Source organism: Colius striatus, chromosome 26 (assembly GCF_028858725.1).
Source record: "Colius striatus isolate bColStr4 chromosome 26, bColStr4.1.hap1, whole genome shotgun sequence".
Taxonomy (NCBI): Eukaryota; Metazoa; Chordata; class Aves; order Coliiformes; family Coliidae; genus Colius; species Colius striatus.
In genome coordinates, this window is record NC_084784.1 from 1,269,684 (window position 1) to 1,290,830 (window position 21,147).

General features: G+C 49.6%; 2 protein-coding genes and 1 long non-coding RNA gene across 3 annotated transcripts; 2 read left to right on the top strand and 1 right to left on the bottom strand.

The window, feature by feature from the left end:
• Positions 1-2,043: 2,043 nt before the first annotated feature.
• On the bottom strand, positions 2,044-15,802 carry LOC133627980 (uncharacterized). The gene is made up of 7 exons (XR_009820467.1): positions 15,528-15,802; positions 11,879-11,941; positions 5,538-5,582; positions 5,013-5,145; positions 4,428-4,497; positions 4,063-4,159; positions 2,044-2,502 (listed from the first exon to the last, which is right to left on the bottom strand). It is a non-coding gene; the product is annotated as an uncharacterized LOC133627980 (long non-coding RNA).
• Positions 7,920-12,241, top strand: LOC104561197 (keratin, type II cytoskeletal 75). Its single transcript, XM_062015601.1, has 9 exons — positions 7,920-8,414; positions 9,397-9,611; positions 10,152-10,212; positions 10,330-10,425; positions 10,672-10,836; positions 11,046-11,171; positions 11,403-11,623; positions 11,904-11,935; positions 12,045-12,241. Exons 1-9 carry the CDS (start codon positions 7,920-7,922, stop codon positions 12,239-12,241), a joined length of 1,608 nt encoding a protein of 535 aa, XP_061871585.1.
• A 1,011-nt stretch (positions 15,803-16,813) lies between the features above and the next one.
• LOC104561195 (keratin, type II cytoskeletal 5) lies at positions 16,814-20,915 on the top strand. The gene is made up of 9 exons (XM_010206789.2): positions 16,814-17,293; positions 17,715-17,929; positions 18,336-18,396; positions 18,518-18,613; positions 18,891-19,055; positions 19,317-19,442; positions 20,078-20,298; positions 20,562-20,596; positions 20,701-20,915. The coding sequence occupies exons 1-9, from the start codon at positions 16,814-16,816 to the stop codon at positions 20,913-20,915; spliced, it is 1,614 nt and encodes a 537-aa protein (XP_010205091.2).
• Positions 20,916-21,147: the final 232 nt, after the last annotated feature.

Below are 21,147 nucleotides of genomic sequence, written 5' to 3' on the forward strand. Positions count from 1 at the left end.
TCTGCACCTTTGGGGCAGCGGGGGGAAAAACCAGGACCCCACTGCCAGAATCTGCAGCATCTTTGGCTAAAGCACAGGTTGCAACATGTCACTGACAGGGCTTTGGAGAGCCGTCGTGGACCCTGGCGGTGGCCCTCTTCCAGCTCAGTCCTTGTTCCTCCCATGTTCTCATGTGTTTACAGCAAAGTGGAAGAGCTTTGTTGAACAGGGACAGCTGCATTTGGCCATGCACATTTGCTTCATTCACCCTACAACAAGGGTGGCAGCCTTCTGAAACCACAGTCCAGGGTCCTCAGTAATGAAAATAGCTCCAAGATGCTCTAAAAACCTCTGCCCACAACACGTGTTACAATCTCCAAATGTTTTGTCTGCAACTAAAGGGGTTTTTTTTCCAAGCCCTTCTGTTTTCTCAGGCACCTGTGGGAATGTTTATTGCTTTCTGTGTACATGAATTGCCACACTGATTTCTAACTCCTTGTCCTCACAGCTACAGCCTCTTCCCTTCCAGGCCTATCATACTGTATGATCCAATAAAGAGCATTTGTCATTTTTAAAATCTGCTGCTTTTTGGCTTTTTTTTCCCTGCTGATCTCAGGGTTGATGTGTGCTGTGCTCCAGCTGCATTGGGGACTCATCCTCAAAGGCAGGGGAGGGTGGAAGAAGGGTGGGATGGGTGGAGAACTGAGGCATGGGGAGGAAAAGCTGCCCCAGAGCTGAGCCAAGTGGATTCCACTGTGGTGGTGAACTGCAAAGCTGCCCCTTCTGCCTGTCACTGCAGGGGTGGGAAAGCACAGGGGAGTGGGAACAGGAGATTCCCAAAGGTTTATCTGGGACACACAGGGTATGGCTCAGCCTGGCCATTAGTTACTACAAACAGTAGCAAATCTCACAGCAGAGGAGCTTGGCTCTGGCATCAGCACCACTGCAGCGAGAACGGCACCAGAGAGGGAGAGGAATGGAGCAACCAAACATCACCTTAACCAGAAAGAGCAACTGAGGGGTGGGCAGCACTAGCAAAGAGTGGGCACAAGGCAAAGGGCCCAGCATCTGCACACGTGGTGTTTGCACATCGGGGTATGCACATGTAAATGTCTCACTACGTATCCTGGCTGCTCCACTGGAAGGGCTGGTTTTGGGCCTCAGCTTCATTTTGAATGAAGTTGAGGTCTTCCAAGGTGCCTGCAGTACCTGGCCTCCCAGTGCCCATCCAGCCCCTCCATGGGCTTTGGTCCAGCTCCTGCATTGGTCCTGGGCTCCCTCCTGTGGCTCTGGGGGCATCCCCTGGCTCCTGCTCCCTGTGAGGCCATAGGGCTGGGCACAAATCCTGGCAGCAGCAACTGGGAAGCAAGGGGAGAGGTAGGAACCCCAAAGGCAGGAGCTGGAGCATGAACCAAAGGTGAGGAAAAAGCATCAGGGCAGGAGCAGGACAGGTGAGGAAGGACCTGCAGCCCACTGGGAGTCCCAAAAGGAGACTGCTTGGTGTCCACCAACCCATCCTTCATCCTCTGCAAACTCCAGCTGGGGATGCACCCAAGTGGGACCCAAGGGAGGGAGAGGAGAGGGGGGCACCAGCCATGTCTGCAAGGCAAAAGCACCCTCTGCGTGGCGTGCCGGAGCGCTCGCCCCAAGGAAACGCCTCCGAGCTCCAGAGCCAGCGGGACCTCGCACCGTGTGCTGCACGAGCACTGCAGTCAGGATGGAGCTTCCAGTAGGTGGGGGCCCAGAGCAAGAGACAGGCCCAGTGCTGCTCTGTGAGGGCTGGAAGGCCTGCCAGTCCCATGGCAGGGCTGGGCAGGGGCTCGCAGCCATGGGAAGGGTTGAGCACACAATGGCTTTGGAAAGTTGGACAGTCCTTTGGCACCAGAGGAGGTTTTGTGTAGGGTCAATGGGTTTGGCTCCATTCATTGAACAGTTTGCATCACTTTTCAAGCATCTGACCATGTTTCTTAAACTGTTTTAAGGAAACAGAAAAAGGCTTGCAGAGCAGAGGCATCTAACAGGCAAAGTATCCCAGCTGGGCTACTGCTGCTAAACTGCACTCTGGTGTGTTTCTCTCCTTTTTTGGTTTTTTCCTGATGATTCAGAATGCCAAACATGAGTTTGTTGTGATTTTTTACAGCAGTGTGCACAGTGTGCACTGTGCCATCAGCTGCATCAATGTGTCATGCACACTTCTGCAAAAAAAACCCAAAACAAAGCCACCCTCAACATGGAACTCCCCATGAAACTTGGTTGAGAGCTGCACTGACAAGTCCTTACCCATCCCTGGCATCCCTGCAGCCCCCCATCAGTCTGGTGCCACAGGCTGCTGTCACATCTTTCTCCTGCAGGCTGAGGCTGAGGATGCCATTAAGGTCAAACCAGCCCTGAGTGGCTGTGAGTCTTTTTTTCTGTTTCCATGGGAAGTGTTTGCAGAGATCACTCCAGCATCTCTTCTCTCAGAAGGCAGACAGCAGATGCAAAAAGTCATCTTCTAGTTACCTTCTTCTGATTTGCAGAGACCTGGGAAAATCACATCATCCAACTTGACAAGTCATTTCAGCTGGAAACTTGAACACTAGGTGAAATAGGTTGTTAAGCTCAACATGTAATGTTTCCCGAGGGAATGGTCCTGTCTCTGGAATGCTGAAACATCTCCCCTTAACATTCCCAAATGGAACTTTGCAGCTTTCTTTTCTTTGACTCAAAATCAGAATTTTCCTCAAACAAAACAATTTCTGGTTTAATTTGGAAACAGTTTACACAGCCTATGAATGAAATAAGACACAAAATGACTGCAGGGGAGGTAGCTCAGGACACAGCAAAACCAGCAGTGGAACAATATTGCCAGTTACCATCTGTGAGGCACGTTCAGCCTGAGCATTGCCACTTAAACAAACAGGGCAGCAATATCCCACTGCACAGAGCAGCTGGGGATGGGAGTGTGGCCACACACAATGTCCAGAGTCACCAGACAGCAGCGAGACCTCTGTGTGCATGGTCAGTGCCAGAGAGCACAGATGGTAAATAAACAACAAGCCAGAACATTGGTTCATAGGACACACAAATCAGAAGTGACCATGTCCCTGTGCTGGGCCCTGGGGAGGCTGCAGCTCCAGGGCTGTGTCAGTGCTGGGCCCCTCACTCACTGCCACAGGGACACTGAGGGGCTGCAGCGTGGCCAGAGCCGGGCACAGAGCTGGGGAAGGGGCTGGAGCACAAGGGGCTGGGGAGGGGCTGAGGGAATGGGGGTGTTGAGGCTGGAGAAGAGGCTGAGGGGAGACAGGAGCCCTCTCTGACACTCCCTGACAGGAGGCTGCAGGGAGCTGGGGTTGGTCTCTGCTCCTGAGGGACAGGCCAAGAGGAAAGGGGCTGGAGTTGCCCCAGGGGAGGTTGAGGCTGGAGCTGAGGCAGAACTGTTTCCCTGAGAGGGGTGTGAGCCCTGTGCCAGGCTGCCCAGGGAGCTGGGGCAGTGCCCAGCCCTGGAGGGACCCCAAAGCCGTGGGGTGAGGCGCTGAGGGCTGTGGGTCAGTGCTGGGCTGGGCAGTGTCAGGTAAGTGGCTGGACTCGGTCTTAAAGGTATTGTCCAACCAAAACAATTCTATACATGAAATAACCCTTGTTTATCTTACCAGCTCTGAGAATTGTGTGGATTCAGTTTGTTTAATAGGCAGAAATTAACTTCACACAAGTGCTACAGCTCTTTGAGCAGAAACCCAAAGCAGGGGCAGTGCTTGGTGCTGGATGGAGCTGAGGGATGCATCCTGTGCAGGCACAGAGCTGATGGGAAATAATGGGACTTTCCAGCAACACTGTTTTTCTTTATCAGGAGAAAAGAGGTACCCTGAGGCCACGAGAAAGGACAAGGTGCTGCAACACTGCTACAACGACTTTCACTGTTGAAACACCTTGCTTTCCACCTGGGGCTCAGTGGACATCACAGCCCCAGTACTGAGACATTAAAGACAGGCTCAGAAAGTGTTACAAGACAATTTGGGCCATTTAGGTTTCTTTGGGTACCACCACCCTAAGCATCAGTGTCACATGCAGTATAGGATAAAGAAGGTATCAGCCAATACTCACACCTCAGGTCTCCTGTATTAGAGTCATGGCATCTGTCAATTGGTGGGCAAGACCCTAAGGCTGGCCAATAATCCACCTCTTGCTCTGTATAAAGCATCTGGCAACAACAGCAATAATGAAAGTGAATAAAAAACCCTGGGCTGCACCAGTGTCTCCATTCTAGCCCAGAAAACAATTATCTGGAGAAAGCAGGTCACACCTACACTTCAAAGTCATCCAGTAGTTATAGCTGACTGGCCTCCAGATACTGCTGGGAACAGGCTCAAAGGACTGCAACACCCATCACGGGGCAACACCTATGGGAAAGCTGCTGAGGAGTTCATCCTAATTCATCCCTTCAGGAAACGAGATTCAGGGACACTCACCTCCTGCTCGGGAGGTCTCTCGGAGGTGCCCATCCTTGCAGCACAGAGATGCTGTGAGTTCCCTGCTCCTCTGTGGAAAAAGCTCAGAGTGAGCAGCAGGGCTTCATTAACTTGGGATGAAATAGTAAATTACGGTCAAAATGAGTAGGGTTTGAATTTAGGTTAGCAGCCCAAGTTTAACCCAAAGGCTTTAATTTAAGCAATTAACCTAAATTACAGCCTTGACTTTACTGATAATTAAACTGAGATTAGGTAGCACAGGTGAACCAACCCGAGCTAGCAAGCCACACTCTTGTTTTACAAATACTTGTACTTTTACAAACAAAACACACAGAGGCTCTGCTCAAAATTTCAGCCTTGTCTGAGAAAGGGCATCAGCAGCCAGAGGCTTCCAAGGTGGATGCTGGAGAGGAGCAGTGGTGCAGCGAGATGGAGAGGGGGTGGTGAAAAGCTGCTGGAGGCATCCTCTGCTCTCTGGCTGGGCACACACAAAAACGGTTCAGATATATCACTAGAAGGGCTGGGGTTGCCTTTGCACTGACAGAGTCAGAACTCACTTTCCTAATCTCAAAAGGGAGTTATTACCTTGATATCAGCATGGTGCCAAAACCAGCCTGAGCCACGACTTTCCTCCCAGGTTTACAGCATGGTGTTAAAGGGATCTCCTGCTTCTCGGGCTGGGACCTGCACCCGCTGCAGCCTGTGCTCTCTGCTCTGTCTGTCAGGGAGAAACAAGGAGGGAGAAGGAAGAAAAAGGCTTCGGAGACAGCTCAACCTCACAGACAGCCTCACCAGGGGGGCTCTCACCTGGCAGGACGTGCTCAAAGACAGCTTGTTTTGTTTGATTAGGACAAACTATAGTGCAGCTTGAGCACTGTCCTCCAGTGGAGGGGGAAAAGTCCATATCAGAGCAAACCATCTGCACCAGAGCAGCAGATCCATTACATGCCTGGAGCTGCAGGGTGCACAGGAGACACTCCCCCAGGAGCTACCTGGAAACCCTGTGTTTCATCAACAGAGCAGGGTGGGGGCCCCCCCCTTGCCATCACCCCATACCCCAAACCTGTAGCTACAGCTCCTTGTGCTCACAGTTCTGCCTGTTGTAATTACCTCTCGAATTCCTTCCAGATGAGTGACAACCACATCACCTCCACCCTAGTGCAAATGTGAAATGGAAAGAAATTAATTTCTTTTTACTTGGTTAGAGGAGCTGTATTATTACCATTATTAACAATGGACTCCAACGCAGTTGGCATATTCTTTAGCCAAAAAAGACAAGTTTCATATGTAAAAGGAGCCTGAGGGGAAAAAGGAAAGTACTGACGCATCACGCTGTTAGTAACCGAGGGTGGATTTCAGCCTGGTTAACTCTGCACACCCTGACTCAGCCATCTGCTCTACCCACAGCTTGTTGTTGGGGGTGGAAAGCCATCTCCAAGGGCCTCCCCATCCACCTTAGGATGGGAGAACCTGCCGTTTGGCAGAGATCTCCACTGACTGCACAAGAACATAGAAAAGCTTTCAGATCGCCAAAGTTACATGCACCTGAGAGGGCAATTCCCAAAGGAGCCACTGGCATTCAACAAGGCTGCAACTTGCATCTGCCTTTGAATATCCTGCTGTCTGGGATTTGCACCTATATGAAACAAGCCCCCTGTGCACATGGGAAGTCAATCTCATGCATTCAAGTCATGACATCTGTCAACTGGTGGGCAAAACCCTAAGGCTAATCAATACTCCACAGCCTTTTGAGTGCAGATCTGTTGGTTGCAGTCTGTTCACTTCCAGTTCCCCTGGGTGCAAATGTGCAGACCCAATGAGAAAGCCCCACTGGCCAAAAATTGCAGGATTAAGCCTTTTCATATGATAAAAGCTCCATCTTGTTATAGACACTGAAATAAACAATTGCTATTTATTCTCCCCTTCATTCAGACACCCAGTTGCAAATGCAACCCATCTGAAATAAAGCAGCTGGGGAAACAACAGGGACATGAAGAGTTTCTGGGAGTCTCCTTTGCTCAGCTCCCTGGCAGGAGAGGGGCAGACTGAAGCACAACATCCCTCCATCATGACGACTCTCACTATTACGTTATCCCTGTACCACTGCCAGCAGCGGCTTGGGCTCGAGACGGCAGAAGAAGAAGCTCTTCAGGGGGAGATGGGTTTGCAATTCCCCCTCTTGTGTAAATAAATTATGTGTGAATCATGTTTTCCCAAAAAAGGGTCAGAAACACTTGTTGTCCCTCAAACAAAATAACTTATTTTACCGATTTTTCTGCCCAACTCATCACTAAATGCGAAGGGATGCATTGGCACCTGCAGCTGAGAACGGAAAGACTCAGGATGTCTCGCAGATTGCTGTGGATCTGGGCAGAGGAAATCGTGTACAGCACCTTTCCTGGTGGATTCCAGCAGGCAGGATCACATTTTCAGATGTGCAGTGCTGAGCACGGTGATTAAATCTTTGGGAAACTACATCGTGTTTATAAACTGAGAGTTGGGAACAGTCCCGGAGCACTCCATTTCCATAAAGCCAGTGGATTCAAAGCAGTTCCCATTCCCACAATCATTCCTGCTCTGCTTTTTTTTTTTTCAGTATGTGTTTTGTTTTGTTTGTTTGTTTCCATCCTGCTAAAACACCATAAATCCCAACCTTCAAAGCCAAAGTACCAGCACAGCTATTTGGGATACAGCTCAGTGGCAGCTGTCAAAATCCTCACGTGGACAAAAGATCTTGTCAAAGCATTTCACTGGCATTCCTGTGCTATCTTTTTGTTTTCTCAGTGACAGAAGAATAAGGCTGCAGAAGCAGGATTTTACCAAAGAGCTCAGCTCAGGGAGCTCAGCCTTTATAGGGATGGATGCAAAACTCCTTCTGCAGATATACTGAGGTGGCATAAAGGGGAGCATGCAGCACGTATCACAAAAACCCCAGGACAGAACAATTCACTGCAGGGTTTGCTGTCAAACTTTTCCTAAAACACCCAGGAATGGAACTTTTCGAAGCCCTGCTTGGGAAACAGAAAAGGGGCAAAAGCAATCCCGAGGGATCAAGTTCTCCGATGAGAGAGGTGCTGAGTGACAGGCACTCTGAACGGTGTTTTCCTCCCTGTGCCCAACGTTGACTCATGGCAACTTTCAAAGGCTTTGATATGGCGAAGAGTCTGTCTGTCTACAAAGACGGCAGAAGGCGACAGTTATTCCCAAACAATACCACTGTTGCTCAGAACTTGGCTATATTATTTCAGCAGGGCGTGTGTGAGGAGTGAGTTCACCCTCCAGAATGCTGTTGGACATGCCAAGCCTAATTAATCAGAAAGATGATCCACCTCATCAAACCCATCCCAGTCTCATACATGCATAAAAGGGCTCTCCTGAGCCCGCGGAGAGCACAGGTTCATCTCTCTCCTTTCCCTCCTACTCCTTGCTCCAGGCCAGCACCTTTGCTCCTTTATTCTTGCTGTAGCATCCATCCCAATCCAAAAGCCAGCGATGTCTCGCCAGTCCACTGTGAGGATTCAGAGGGGAAGAAGTGGCTTCAGCGCTGCTTCGGCCGTCGTCCCCAACACCTGCCGCACCAGCTTCAGCTCCTGCTCCGTCACCCGGGTCGGAGGCCGCAATGCCGGCAGTGGGTTTGCTAGGGTTGGTGGTGGCTTTGGAAGCAAAAGCCTCTACAATGTTGGTGGATGCAAGAGGATCTCTGTGGCTGGAAGGGGTGGTAGCTTCTATGGATCTGCAGGTTTCGGTGGTGGTAGCGTGTACGGTGGTGGCTTTGGTATGCCAAACCTTGGCTATGGATATGGTGCATTTGGTGGTGGCATGGGTGGTCCTGGATTCCCAGCTGGGGGCATCCACGAAGTATCCATCAACCAGAGCCTTCTGAAACCTCTCAACCTGGAGATTGACCCCAACATCCAAAGGATCCGAAAGGAAGAGAAGGAACAGATCAAAACCCTCAACAACAAATTTGCCTCCTTCATTGACAAGGTGAGACATGAGCTTCCCTAAATATCTTGTCCTCTTTTTTGATAGGGACTCCTTTCTTAGCTGCTTTATGAGCACTTAAGCTGATCAAGAAGGAAGAGGCATGAAGGGATGAGACTGGAAGATGCTCAGTCCAGAACTGTACCTGTTACATAGTGGTTGCTATGAATTAATCATCCAGTGTTGAGGTTCTCCTCATTTGCTACTTGACATCTCATAGGCAGTGCAGCAAGACAGCTCTAGAAGACAACCTAGAAAAGATGTGGGTCTCTCTCCACTGAGTCTTATAGGAGCCTTGATAACAGGTTTTTAGATGGTCAAGTGAGATGCAAGCAACCCATCTAAAATGGCCAAGAAAAGAATGACATGAATTGGAACCAGGGACAAGGAACCTTCTCATTCCTTGAATTTCCTCAAAGGCATTTCAGCCGTCCCTGCAACAGTACCAGCATGTTTGGACTGTTAGTTCAAAATAGCAAAATCTGATTTGACACTGTCTGTCTCCTTCATTTCCTTGTTAACTGTATTAGATGCATGGGAGCATCTGCTTGATTTCTGCTCTGGTTGAGCAGCTCCTCGTTGATTTCAAGGAAAATGCTACACTACTCCAGAGCTTTTGTGGGGTGGGGGAGCTACACTGAAGGGAACGAGAAGTGGCACTTTACCTTTGTTTTCTTATTAAGAGTGCAAACCCTGGTTTGCTCTTCATCTGACTTTGTGTGCACTCTTCACCCAAAAATATGACCCACATATCCTGGTTTATGAAAGCTGTGATGGGGAGGCACGGAGCAAGAAAATCAACAGTCATTGCAGAGTTGGTGTGCAACACTGAGCAGGGTCCCTGCAGTCAAATAGCAAATTCCTTCTTCTACTAGATGAGAATTTGGCTATGAAAACCAGCTGGACCAAGATCCCACACTTGAAAAGAAAAGCTCTCCATAACCTCTGCTCTTTCAAAACATCTCCAGGATCTCTCTGCTTGCAGGTCCGATTCCTTGAGCAACAAAACAAAGTGCTGGAAACCAAGTGGAGCCTGCTTCAGGAGCAGGGGATGAAAACAGTTAAGAACAACGTGGAGCCGCTTTTTGAGACTTACATCAACAACCTCAGGGTGCAGCTGAACAGTTTGCTGAGCGACAAGGGAAGGCTGGAGGGAGAGCTCGTCAACACACAGTACCTGGTTGAGGATTTCAAGAAGAAGTAAGTAAGCTAGCGGTCTGCTTCCCTGGGTAGGTGCAGCCTTTCCCCACTCAACATCCTCCAGGCAGCTGGGGATGGGATCCAGGAGAGTTTGGGACACGGGAAATCCCGACAGTAAAGGCTGTGACATTTTGTGAAGATAAACGGTAACGGAGTAACAGATCTGATACAGAAACACGTAGGGGACAGTTTAGAACACGATCAGAGACGTAGTAACTAAATCACCTCCTGAAAGAGGAAAACAAGAGATTACATGGTAGGTCTGAGAGTTTCAGGACAGCATGCTCAGTTTGCTTAAGGCAGGCAGCAGTGTGACTAATGGCCAGAAACAGGGGGAAAAGAATAGATTAACAATTTTTTGATGTACTTGTTTTAACTAGTTTAGCCCAGGAACGTGCTCATGGTGCCTCACTCAGATACTCTGCAGGAGAAAAGAACACTGTATGCAAAATGCTCTTAAGGAAGTTCATTCCAGCAAGCCCAAATCACTTCTATCTGTTACTTGCCTAAACAGATGCTCCTTCTGCTTCACTCCATCAGGTACGAAGATGAAATCAACAGGCGCACAGTCGCAGAGAATGAGTTTGTGACACTCAAGAAGGTGAGGGCAAACTACTGAACACCATTCTTTCTTTGGACTGTTCCTGCAGAGCTATGAGTGCTCCTGAGTTGTTAAAAAAGGTTTTAAACCACGTTACCTAAATCTCTTGTCCTCCAGGATGTAGATGCTTCCTATATGAACAAGGTGGAACTACAAGCCAAGGTAGATGCGCTGGTCGAAGAAATTAATTTCCTGAGAGCCCTCTACGAAGCAGTGAGTACAATCACCCCCCAAGAGACTTCAGCCCTCGGTTAAGAGCTTCCCTTCCTCCTTTTCTCTGAAAGCCTGTAATTTCTTCCCCGGGGAGATGCTAAATCCTTTACCTCTTCAGTTATACCAACCGTCTTAGTTGTTCAGATAACGATCTGTAGCCTCTCCCAGGTCTGCACACTCATCTGAAAGGATGAAAAGGCACCTCTCAAGTGAATTAGCTCACCTAATCCCCTGTGCTCTTTGCAGGAGCTGTCTCAGATGCAAACACAGATCTCTGACACCTCTGTCGTCCTCACCATGGACAACAACCGAAACCTGGACCTGGACAGCATCATCTCAGAGGTCAAAGCGCAGTACGAGGACATCGCCAACAGAAGCCGGGCAGAAGCAGAGTCCTGGTACCAAACCAAGGTGAAGAAACTGGGGGGTTTTCATGCTGTAATCTTCATATCTTGTCTTGAACAGATACAGACTGACTCTCCCAGGAAAACATTCTCAAATATTGCATCTTGCACAGCTGCTAGTCTGGGCTTGAGGCGGGCCCCATGCTTTCACACACCTGGGTTGCTCCAAAAATGATGGATTTTTACCTGGAGTGGTTGTTCCTCTCTCTGTGACAGTATGAAGAGCTGCAGGCTACAGCAGGCAGGCACGGGGACGACCTCCGTAACACCAAGCAGGAGATCTCCGAGCTCAACCGCCACGTCCAGCGGCTGCGGTCTGAGATCGACAGCGTGAAGAAACAGGTAAAAAGCAGCAGAAGTCCACATTTTAAACCAATTTACCCCACTGCTTGCAAAGGAGAGGAAGGAAAACATCACATTCCCCTCAGTTTGATCCTTTTCCTCTCAAAAAAAAGGAGAACTGTCACTAAAAACCATTAAGCTGCTGGAACAAGACCTTGTGATCTCAGGGTAGATAAAGAACAAGTCCAGGTCTTGCTGGGGGGAATTTAACTGAATGTTTCTCTTTTGTAGTGTGCAAGTCTGAAAGCTGCCATCGCTGATGCTGAGGAACGTGGGGAGCTGGCCCTCAAAGATGCCAAAGCCAAACTGGCTGAGCTGGAAGATGCTCTGCAGCAGGCCAAGGCAGACCTGGCCCGGCAGCTCCGCGAGTACCAGGAGCTGATGAACGTCAAGCTGGCCCTGGACATCGAGATTGCGACCTACAGGAAGCTGCTGGAGGGAGAGGAGTGCAGGTGGGTGAGAAACACAACCCTTCTAGTCTTGATGTTGGAGGAGCAAAGCAATGCAAGCCCTGGAGATGCTCAGCATTTCTGAAATGCTAAACAGGGGATTAGGGGCAGGGAGGGGAAAGATTCTCCTGGCTAATGAAAGTGACGTTGTGGGATGCAGCCCCGAATTATGCAAGTTTTTGTTTTTCTCCCTAAGAGCCTCTAGGAAATGTGTCCTGTTTTCCACCCCCACTCTTAACAGACTTATTATCCCCTTACCTTGTTGTGTTCTGTCCCCTAACAGGCTGGCTGGAGACGGTGTCCCAGTGAACATCTGTAAGTCTGAAAAATACATGCAATTATCTTAACTAAGCATTAGTGTGCCTGTGCACCAAGAAGTCAGTTCTCACAGAAACTAAAAAGCTTTTCCTTCTCCTTCTTGCAGCTGTGACCAGAACAACTGTGGGAACAGGCTATGGAGCAGGAAGCAACCTCAGCATGGGAGGGGGAATCTGCAACATGGGGAACAGCTTCAGCTGTGGAAGCGGTCCCGGGGTTGGCAGCACCACCCTCGGAGCCGGCAGCAGCTCCAGCATGAAGTTTGTCTCGACCTCCTCCACCAGAAGAAGTTACAGAAGCTAAAAGTTTTCTTTCAGATGCCTTCACTCGCCAGAAAAACCCCTGAAGGCTGGTCCCTTACTAACGGCTTCTCGGGGGTCAACAGAACGAGGGCCACCTAAAACCCTATGTCTTGTCACACAGGAGCCTCACTTTAGGAACTCTCTCTCAGCTCTGTTGTGCAGCACACGTCGTGTAGGGCTCTGCCACTGAACACGAGTCCAACTGCTTTAAATTTGCAACTTGCCTGTTACAGCTCAGCATTTTTTTTTTGGCCGGATTTTGTATATAAAATGTGTCCCATGACTGTTTGTCTCTCTTCACTTTCTGGTGTTTGTCTAATAAAAATGCATATGTAATTTATTCTATTTTGTGGATCTTTTTAATTAAAGGCATGGAGCAGAAAATGCAAATGCAGATAACAAGCACTTTTCTTAGGGCCCTGCCCAGCTAAAGGCTCAGGTTTTTGCTCCTCATTCGTATTTCCTGACTCTCCCCATTAGCAGCCAAAACACACAGGCACAGTGCAGCACCAAAGGCAGGTTTGCTGTTGATTCCAGTCTTCTCCCCACTGTGAGAGTAAAACACCTGGAAGCTAAACACAGGGCACGCCAAGGCAAGAGTCAGGCACAGGGGAAAAAGGCTAAGATTCATTACTGTGCAGCTTCCAGCCAACACAACATCCATCAGCCTGGATCCCAGGGGGTACAAAGGGCAGTGCCAAGCGTGTGATGTACCTGCAGAAACTTCTAAAGATAGGGAACGAATTACCAGGGGAGTCAGAGCAGCCACCTGACTTCTTCAAGTGTACCAGTCCCTCTCAAACCCCTTTCACTGCCTGCTGTCTTGCTCAAGCGTAGGTGAAAACATCTGTGGCCAAGAAGCCAAGGGCAGCCTGGGGGGCATGAGGAGAGTGTGGGCAGCAGGGCCAGGGAGCTTGTGCTGCCCCTCTGCTCTGCCAGAGCTGGGGAGGCCTCAGCTGGAGTCCTGGGGCCAGTGCTGGGCTCCCCAGCTGCAGAGAGACAGGGAAGTGCTGCAGAGAGGCCAGGGCAGGGCCAGCAAGATGCTGAGGGATGGAACATGTGTGTGAGGAGGAAAGGCTGCAGCCCTGGGGCTGTTCAGCCTGGGGAACAGAAGCCTGAGCTCAGGGGCAACTCAGCAACACTTTTAAGTATCTCTCCAGCTCCAGAGGGACAGGGAACTGCTGCAGAGGCCAGTGCAGGGACACCAAGATGATCAGGGCACTGGAGCATCTTCCTTCTGAGGGAAGGCTGCAGCCCTAGGGCTGTTTAGTCTGGAGGAGACTGAGCTCAGGGGCCCTTCTCAATGCTTCTGAGTCCCTAAAGGAGGATGGATGGGGCCAGGCTTTGTCCTGGGGTGGCCAGTGCCAGGACAAGGGGTGATGGACAAAAGCTGGAACACAAACAGCTCCACTTAAACATAAAGAAAAACTATTTTGCTGTAAGAGTGAGGGAGCCCTGGCCCAGGCTGCCCAGGGAGGGTGTGGAGGCTCCTTCTCAGGAAGTTTCCAAACTTGCCTGGACACATTCCTGTGCCCCTTGATCGAGGGGAACCTGCTTTAGCAGGGGGCTGGACTAGATGATCTCCAAAGGTCCCTTCTAACCCCTACCATTCTGTGATTCTGCCTGAGTGAGCTGAAAGCACTCCCTTTCTGTCCAGAGCACAGCCCACACTTTTAGGTGTTCATCTTGGGTCTTGATGCTGATGTTCCCCTTCCTTTGACCATAAGCAGGTGGAGGATCTGGTCCATACACTACATTGAAATTGATGATCTAACAGCCACCAAAAATATGTGAGAATGGGATATCTGTCAGAAAGTGAAAGTCTTCACAGATTCAACCTTTCCTCACATTCCTAGAATAGATGGGAGACCAGAATTTGTTCTGAGAAAATGGAAAAGAACCAGAGGAGGTGCAGCAATTTGAGATGTGGTTCTGACTAAGCCAGAGAAATTAGCTGAGAAATAAAAGCAGAGCATCATCTGGCTGAAAGCTACAGAAGGGCAAATCTCACTGCTGAAAGATCAGTTGAACAAACAGGCATCAATAGGAAAAGAAGCACTCCTAGGAAAATACTCATGGGCAAACAGAGATGATTTGCCTGTGCCTGAATGATTGTATTTGGGTTTTCCTTCAAGACCAGCAGTTTCCCATGTTTTTGTAGGATGCTCTGACCTCTGCACATTATGGGTTGGTTATGGGTCCACTGCAGCTCCCCACTCCTGCTCCACCATCTCTCCCTGAGGAATACTCACAGCAGCCTCCTGGGATGGAGCAATATCCTCACTCTGAACAGCAGGTCCAGACAAGCCTCAGTTATGGTCTTCCTCATTGCTGCCCAAAGACATTCTCTAAACAAAGAGGACATCATGTACATGGCCAACAGGCACATCAGGCAGATGTCATCCATTGTGTCAACACCCAGGTCAGGACACAGAGGGCATGAAACCCTTCATCCAGCACAGGAAAGGCTAGAGCCAGAATACTTGTTCTCCCAGGGCATCCCTTTTTAAGCAAGACACAAAACCCCATCCTGGCAGAGGCTGGCATCTCTGGCTACATGACCAAGCTGTCCTTGCTCCAGAGCAAGGCTCTGGTCACCATATACATAACCTTCTGCCTCCAGTCCTGCTAGGCAGGTCAGACAGAGCAATGACCTGGGGCTTCTGTTTCAGTGGGAGAGGACAGCCCTCATTAATTTTAACAGAGCCCAGATGAAAACCTTAGTCATAGTGAAATGAATGGTGCTTGCACTCAGGGGCTTGAATTTGCAATGTGTGGAGGGAACTGATTGCTAATTGCTACCCATAACGTTTTTACAGTGTTCATTAGGACACACAGTGGGCAGCTTACTGACAGAAGCTCCCCTCTCTTAAACACCGTTGCTTGTTGTAACTCACAGTGGCTGAAACACTCCCAGAACGGTTATTTTAGCTTCATTCCAAGGTGTGTAATAGAAACAACAGAAGAGAGGAAAATATACACATTAAAAAGGGGAAAAAAAGCATGGCTGAAAGGCAAAAGGGATGACAGGCATCTGCAAATTACCCTCCCGGGACCTGCTGGTCAAACTCACTTGACTGCTCAGCCTCCCTGTGTGAAATGGCAAGGACAAGAGTGCTTTTGAAGGATGTATCTGTGAACTCCTGCTCTACAGTGCCTGCACGTCTTTAATGGCTGGGGAAAGCTACAACCTCCCAGTGATGCTCTGCAGGTGGGCTGCTACCTCTGCTGAGTAGCTGTTCTGCTTGGGCATTGGCATCCCACACCCTTGTGTGAGAGAGACTTACCTTGGTGAATCCCAAGGGCTCTGGAGTCTGAGAGAAGCATGTCCATCCCTGGGCATCCAGACAAGACACGGGAGAGACTTCTGAGCATCTTGCCTGCTCTAGGATAAATGGCTGTCAGTACAGTGCTACCACACAGTATACACAGGGTGACTCAAGAAACCATGTGTGTTTCACCAAAGAAACGCAGTTTGACTTTTCCTCAGTGCTTATGAGGAATAAGAGTAAAGGGAGTTGTCTGGGAACAGAGCTGTAAGCCCAGATCCCAAGCGCTGAATTTCCCTGTGAGTAAGAGAGTATCAGAGAGGGAAGACACAAGATATGAGGAGGGCAGCCTGGGAACAGGCTTCAGACCATGTAGAGACAAGGTCATTCCATGAGTCAGGAAACAGCCCAAATATCTGTGAAGGTGAAGCTCTGAGAAATTGCCGACTCAGCTTTTGTGTTGTCACAGACAACAGTAACTCCCCTCCCAGATCATGTTCTGATATTTCATCACCTGTTGTCAGTCTGAATCAGGATGAAACGCAGACACTTTTCACAGAAAGAAAAGACCTGAAAATACTAACCATACCTTCCATGTCCTTCCCACTCTCCAGCTGGTTTTGACAGCTGATGGTCCACGACTTCCAGCAATGCTCCAGCATCCCTCCATCACCTCTTTCTCCCTCCTGTATCAGTTCTGCTTTAAACGACTCTTGTTTGGGCATGAGAATGAGAGCTCAGAATTTCTGACAAGTCAGGGCCTGAGGTGCTGATGCCCCGCTGGGGTTTACTCAAAACCACAGCAGCAGGAAAGCACAGACCCACAATAACAGATTTCTCAGACCTCGGACCACTGCACTGGGAAATAATGTGTCTTTACGCAACAGAGAGCTTGATTCATCCATGAAGCAGAGATGAGCGAGCGCTTGCCCAACTTGGGGAACCATCTACCACAGAGGTGAAAGGAAGGAGTGGGAGAGGGATGGCTGCAAACAATAGTTGAGCAGGCAGTATTTAGTGTTTTCTCAGATATTACAGTCAGATCATGACGGTCACCAAAAAATGCAACCCCGGCACTTTGCGTTTCAGGTGCTGGCGGTGAACTCACCCTCGGCTTCGCTGCTGGGTGTGACGAGCCCAGTTAATCAGTAAGATGAGCACCATGCCAGACCCATCCCCAGTCAGTAAGGGTATAAAAGGGCCAGTCCCAGCCTGGGGGAGCACAGCTTTACCTTCCCTCCTTCACCCTCTCCCTCACTGCCTTATCCTTGCTGTAGCATCTCACCCTGCTCGTACCAGCTGCCATGTCTCGCCAGTGTGCTGCAAGGAACCAGAGCAAAACAGGCTTCAGCGCTGCTTCTGCCTTCATCCCAAATGTCAGCAGCTCCAGCTTCTGCTTACGTCCTGCACCCCAAGGTGGAAGCTGCAGCACTGCTGCTGGGTATGGAAGATTTGCCGGAGGATTTGGAAGTAGGAGCCTCTACAGCCTTGGTGGATGCAAGAGGATCTCTGTAGCTGGGAGAGGTGGTGGCTTCTATGGACCTGCAGGTTTTGGTGCTGGCACTGGGATCTCCTGTGGGTTTGGTGGTGCAGTTGGTGGTGCCTTTGGGTTTGGCCCTGGATTCCCTGCTGTCCCAGCTGGTGGCATTCATGAAGTCTCAATCAACCAGAGTCTTCTGAAGCCTCTCAACTTGGAGATTGACCCCAACATCCAGAGTATCCGTAAGGACGAGAAGGATCAGATTCAGACTCTCAACAATAAATTCGCCTCTTTCATCGACAAGGTGAGACTGAGCTTTCCTGGCTATTGTGTGTTGATTCTTCAGTGGGGAGGCACAAACAAGGGCAAGTTGTACATCAGTAATTCTGCTGCTCTTGTACTGACTCTTCTGAGAGCAGCACCCTGGGAATAAAACCTGAGGGGTTCCAGCTTTGAGACGATCTCTTCTTCACATTAATGCTGAAGTGAGAGCCCCCAACAAGTGGGGAAATGGTGAAATGGGATGTAAAGAAGCAGAGTTTGCAAAGTGAGCAGGAATGTTAACATCAGATGTGCAATCCCTGCTTGCTGGTATAAATTGTCAGCTGCTCCCCAAGGGCTGAGAGACTTTCAGCAAGTGAATCCTCACAGGATTGCACCCTGCTTCTCTAAGGAAAAGTGTCATAAAAATCACTGTTTCTGAAACATCTCCTTTCTCCATCCAGGTCCGATTCCTTGAACAACAAAACAAGGTCCTGGAGACCAAGTGGGCTCTTCTGCAAGAACAGGGGAACAAAACAGTCAGAAACAACATTGAGCCCCTCTTTGAGACCTACATCAACAACCTGAGGAGACAGCTGAACAGCTTGTTGGCAGACAAGGAGAACTTGAGCAGGGAGCTGAGCAACGTGCAAAACCTTGCTGAGGACTTCAAGAACAAGTAAGTCTGTCCACCTGAGATCTGCCTGGAGAACAGGGTGGGCTGTGGAAGATGCCAGCTCTTTGTTGCATCTGTGCAGTCAAATGAGGACAGGAGGACTTTTTGCTGATACAATCTTCTGGGTAAGGCCCAGGTTAAGTTTAATGAGACATACCCAGCCTCATATCCCCATGGCTGAACGTCACAGGTAGAAGACTATAGGACTAAGACTGAGGTACAAAATTGTACACATAGAATCTTAAGGGTTGGAAGGGACCTTGAAAGATCGCCCCATCCAACTCCCCTGCCAGAGCAGCACCACCTAGAGTAGGGCTCACAGGAACTCATCCAGGGGGTCAGAAAAAAAAGTAACCCAAGGCTGACCCTGAAAATATGAAATCACCAACCCTCCACTTCCACCCTGCAGATATGAAGAGGAGATCAACAAGCACGCGGCTGTCGAGAATGAATTTGTGATCCTGAAGAAGGTGGGTGCACGCACGCTGTGCCTCAGCCCTGCACAAGCACAGCAATAAACACGTTCTCCAGCTTCTCCCTTTTTCAGCTTCTCTGAAATCTGCTTCATTTGTGATATGTTTCCTCTCCCAGGAGGTGGATGCTGTCTACATGAACAAGACAGAGCTGCAAGCCAAGCTGGACTCCCTTCTGGAGGAGATAGACTTCCTCAGAGCCCTCTATGAAGCTGTAAGCACCAGCATTTCTACCCTCCTTCTAGTTTTCAACATCCTTGCCTGTCATTTCCCACTTCAGAGGCTCACAACTGATTATCTTCCCCTCTGTCACATTAAATAATTCAGTGCTTTTCCCATTTCACCTACTGGCTTAACCCTGCCTGCCACTGCCTTGGGAAAGTCCCATTGCCCACCCAGGATTATCCTCTCTCTGTGGGGGGGTTTCCTCCCTCTGAGCAACGTTTGTGTCTCACAACTGCCACTTGCCAAAAGACCCAATGCTTTTGCAGGAGCTGTCTCAGATGCAGACCCAGATCTCTGACACCTCTGTCATCCTCACCATGGACAACAACCGCAGCCTGGACATGGACAGCATCATCGCAGAGGTCAAAGCGCAGTACGAGGACATCGCCAACCGCAGCCGGGCAGAGGCTGAGTCCTGGTACCAGTCCAGGGTGAGTGCCTAGGAAGGCTTTGGCAATGGGAAAACAACACTCCCTTCCCCAGATCCCCACAGGGAGGTGGGTCCCACTGTGATGTTATTTTATAACACAGGATGTCTTCAGATTTAATCATCCTGTAAAGTTCAAAAGTGCTAATTTGGGATTGAGAACATACGGAAACTCCAGAGTGCAAACAGCTCCCACCAGCCTGTTCTGCCAGGCTGTCAACCCAACATATTTCACCTGGAGTGGTTGTTCCTCTCTCTGTGACAGTATGAAGAGCTGCAGGCTACAGCAGGCAGGCACGGGGACGACCTCCGTAACACCAAGCAGGAGATCTCCGAGCTCAACCGCCACGTCCAGCGGCTGCGGTCTGAGATCGACAGCGTGAAGAAACAGGTAAAGGGGAGCATAGATGCATAGGAACTTAACTCTTGCCATAGCCTAACATCTTGGATCAGAAATGAATGCCACAGCATTTATCTCAGCGCAGTAACATCAGTCAGAGTAACTTCATGCAGTATTAGTAAGCAGTAAGTTGAGGTGTGGAGTTAGATCAAATCAAGGTTGTGACCTGGCTCAGAACACTGATCAGTTCAATGACTAAGATCACACCTATAGATGTCAATCCAAAGTCTTCTGTATCTAGACCAGGCACAGCATCATAGAATTGTTTCAGTTGGAAAAGACCTTTAAGACTATTAAATCCACCCACTTACCTGACACTGCCAAACCCACCACTAACCCATGGCCCTCGGCACCTCAGCTCCATGGCTTTGCAATAGCTCCAGGGATGGGGACTCCTCCACCATCCTGGGCAGCCTGGTACAGGGGCTGACAGCCCTCTCAGGGAAACAGTCCTGCCTCAGCTTCAATCTCAGCATCCCCTGCGGCAACTTAAGGGAATTTCCTCTTGTCCTGTCACTTCTCACCTGGGAGCTGAGACAGATCTCCACCTCAGCATGACCTCAGGGCAGACAGAACTGGTCTATGCTCTAGATCAGGGATGCAACCACTACACTTTTCCTCCACAGTGCTCCAGTTTGCAGACAGCCATCGCTGATGCTGAGCAGCGTGGGGAGATGGCCATCAAGGATGCCAGGGCCAAACTGGCTGAGCTGGAGACAGCCCTGCAGAAGGCCAAGGCAGACCTGGCCCGGCAGCTCCGCGAGTACCAGGAGCTGATGAACGTCAAGCTGGCCCTGGACATCGAGATTGCGACCTACAGGAAGCTGCTGGAGGGAGAGGAGTGCAGGTGGGTGCAATTTTATATCCCAGTTTCCAGAGGTGCAATGGAGTCACAGACCCTTGCCAGGTTTAGACTTCCCACATTCAGAAGACCTGAAACCTGTTTAAAGGCAAACAATTGCCAAGCAGATGAGCCCTTTGGGGAGATGGTGGATTTTTTGTGCAAACTCTCCAACATCTATCAAAAATATCCCAAGGAAATTTTCCTGCCTTTTCAACCAGCTTGAGTTGTTATTTGAATCCTTACTGTCTCATTTTGCTCCCTTACAGACTCTCTGGAGAAGGTGCTGGCGCAGTCAACGTCTGTAAGTAACTTTTAAAGACAGTTTGTGACTTTTACATTCCTGTCCCTGCCCCTCAGAGCCCCCTGCCTGTGAATGTTTCTAAAGAGAGCGTCTTCCTCTTGCAGCTGTGACCAGAACCGCTGTAGGAACAGGATATGGAAGTGGAAACTGCCTCAGCTTTGGAGGCAGTAGTGCTGTTGGAGGTGGGGTTTGTGCTGGAGGAGTGGGCTTCAGCTCTGGAAGTGGACAAGGCACAGCTGGGTCGTGTGTGGTCGGTGGCAGCAGTTCCAGTGTGAAGTACATCTCCACCACCACCTCTTCAACCAAGAGATGCTACTGAAGTCAGACATCAGCACCGGTAGCTAGAGTGTGCCAAGATTTCCCTTGGGTTGTGTACCATCCTTACCCTATTTGTTGCAAAAGATCTGGAGGTCAAAGCTGTCTGTCCATATTTATATAAACCACGTCACGCTCCTGTTTGTTCCTTGACTCTAAAATCCTTGTTTCCCAGTGTCTGTCTAATAAAAGGCACGTGCAATTAATTCAGTCGCATCCTCCTTTTAACCCCAAGT

Bases quoted from the DNA above. Each gene is read 5' to 3' on its own strand.
- LOC104561197 (XM_062015601.1), top strand. From the start codon at position 7,920: ATGTCTCGCCAGTCCACTGTGAGGATTCAGAGGGGAAGAAGTGGCTTC. The intron at 8,415-9,396 runs GTGAGACATGAG...CTCTGCTTGCAG, and splicing joins TTGCCTCCTTCATTGACAAG to GTCCGATTCCTTGAGCAACA. The intron at 10,837-11,045 runs GTGAAGAAACTG...TCTCTGTGACAG, and splicing joins AGTCCTGGTACCAAACCAAG to TATGAAGAGCTGCAGGCTAC.
- LOC104561195 (XM_010206789.2), top strand. From the start codon at position 16,814: ATGTCTCGCCAGTGTGCTGCAAGGAACCAGAGCAAAACAGGCTTCAGC. The intron at 18,397-18,517 runs GTGGGTGCACGC...TTCCTCTCCCAG, and splicing joins AATTTGTGATCCTGAAGAAG to GAGGTGGATGCTGTCTACAT. The intron at 19,443-20,077 runs GTAAAGGGGAGC...TTTCCTCCACAG, and splicing joins TCGACAGCGTGAAGAAACAG to TGCTCCAGTTTGCAGACAGC.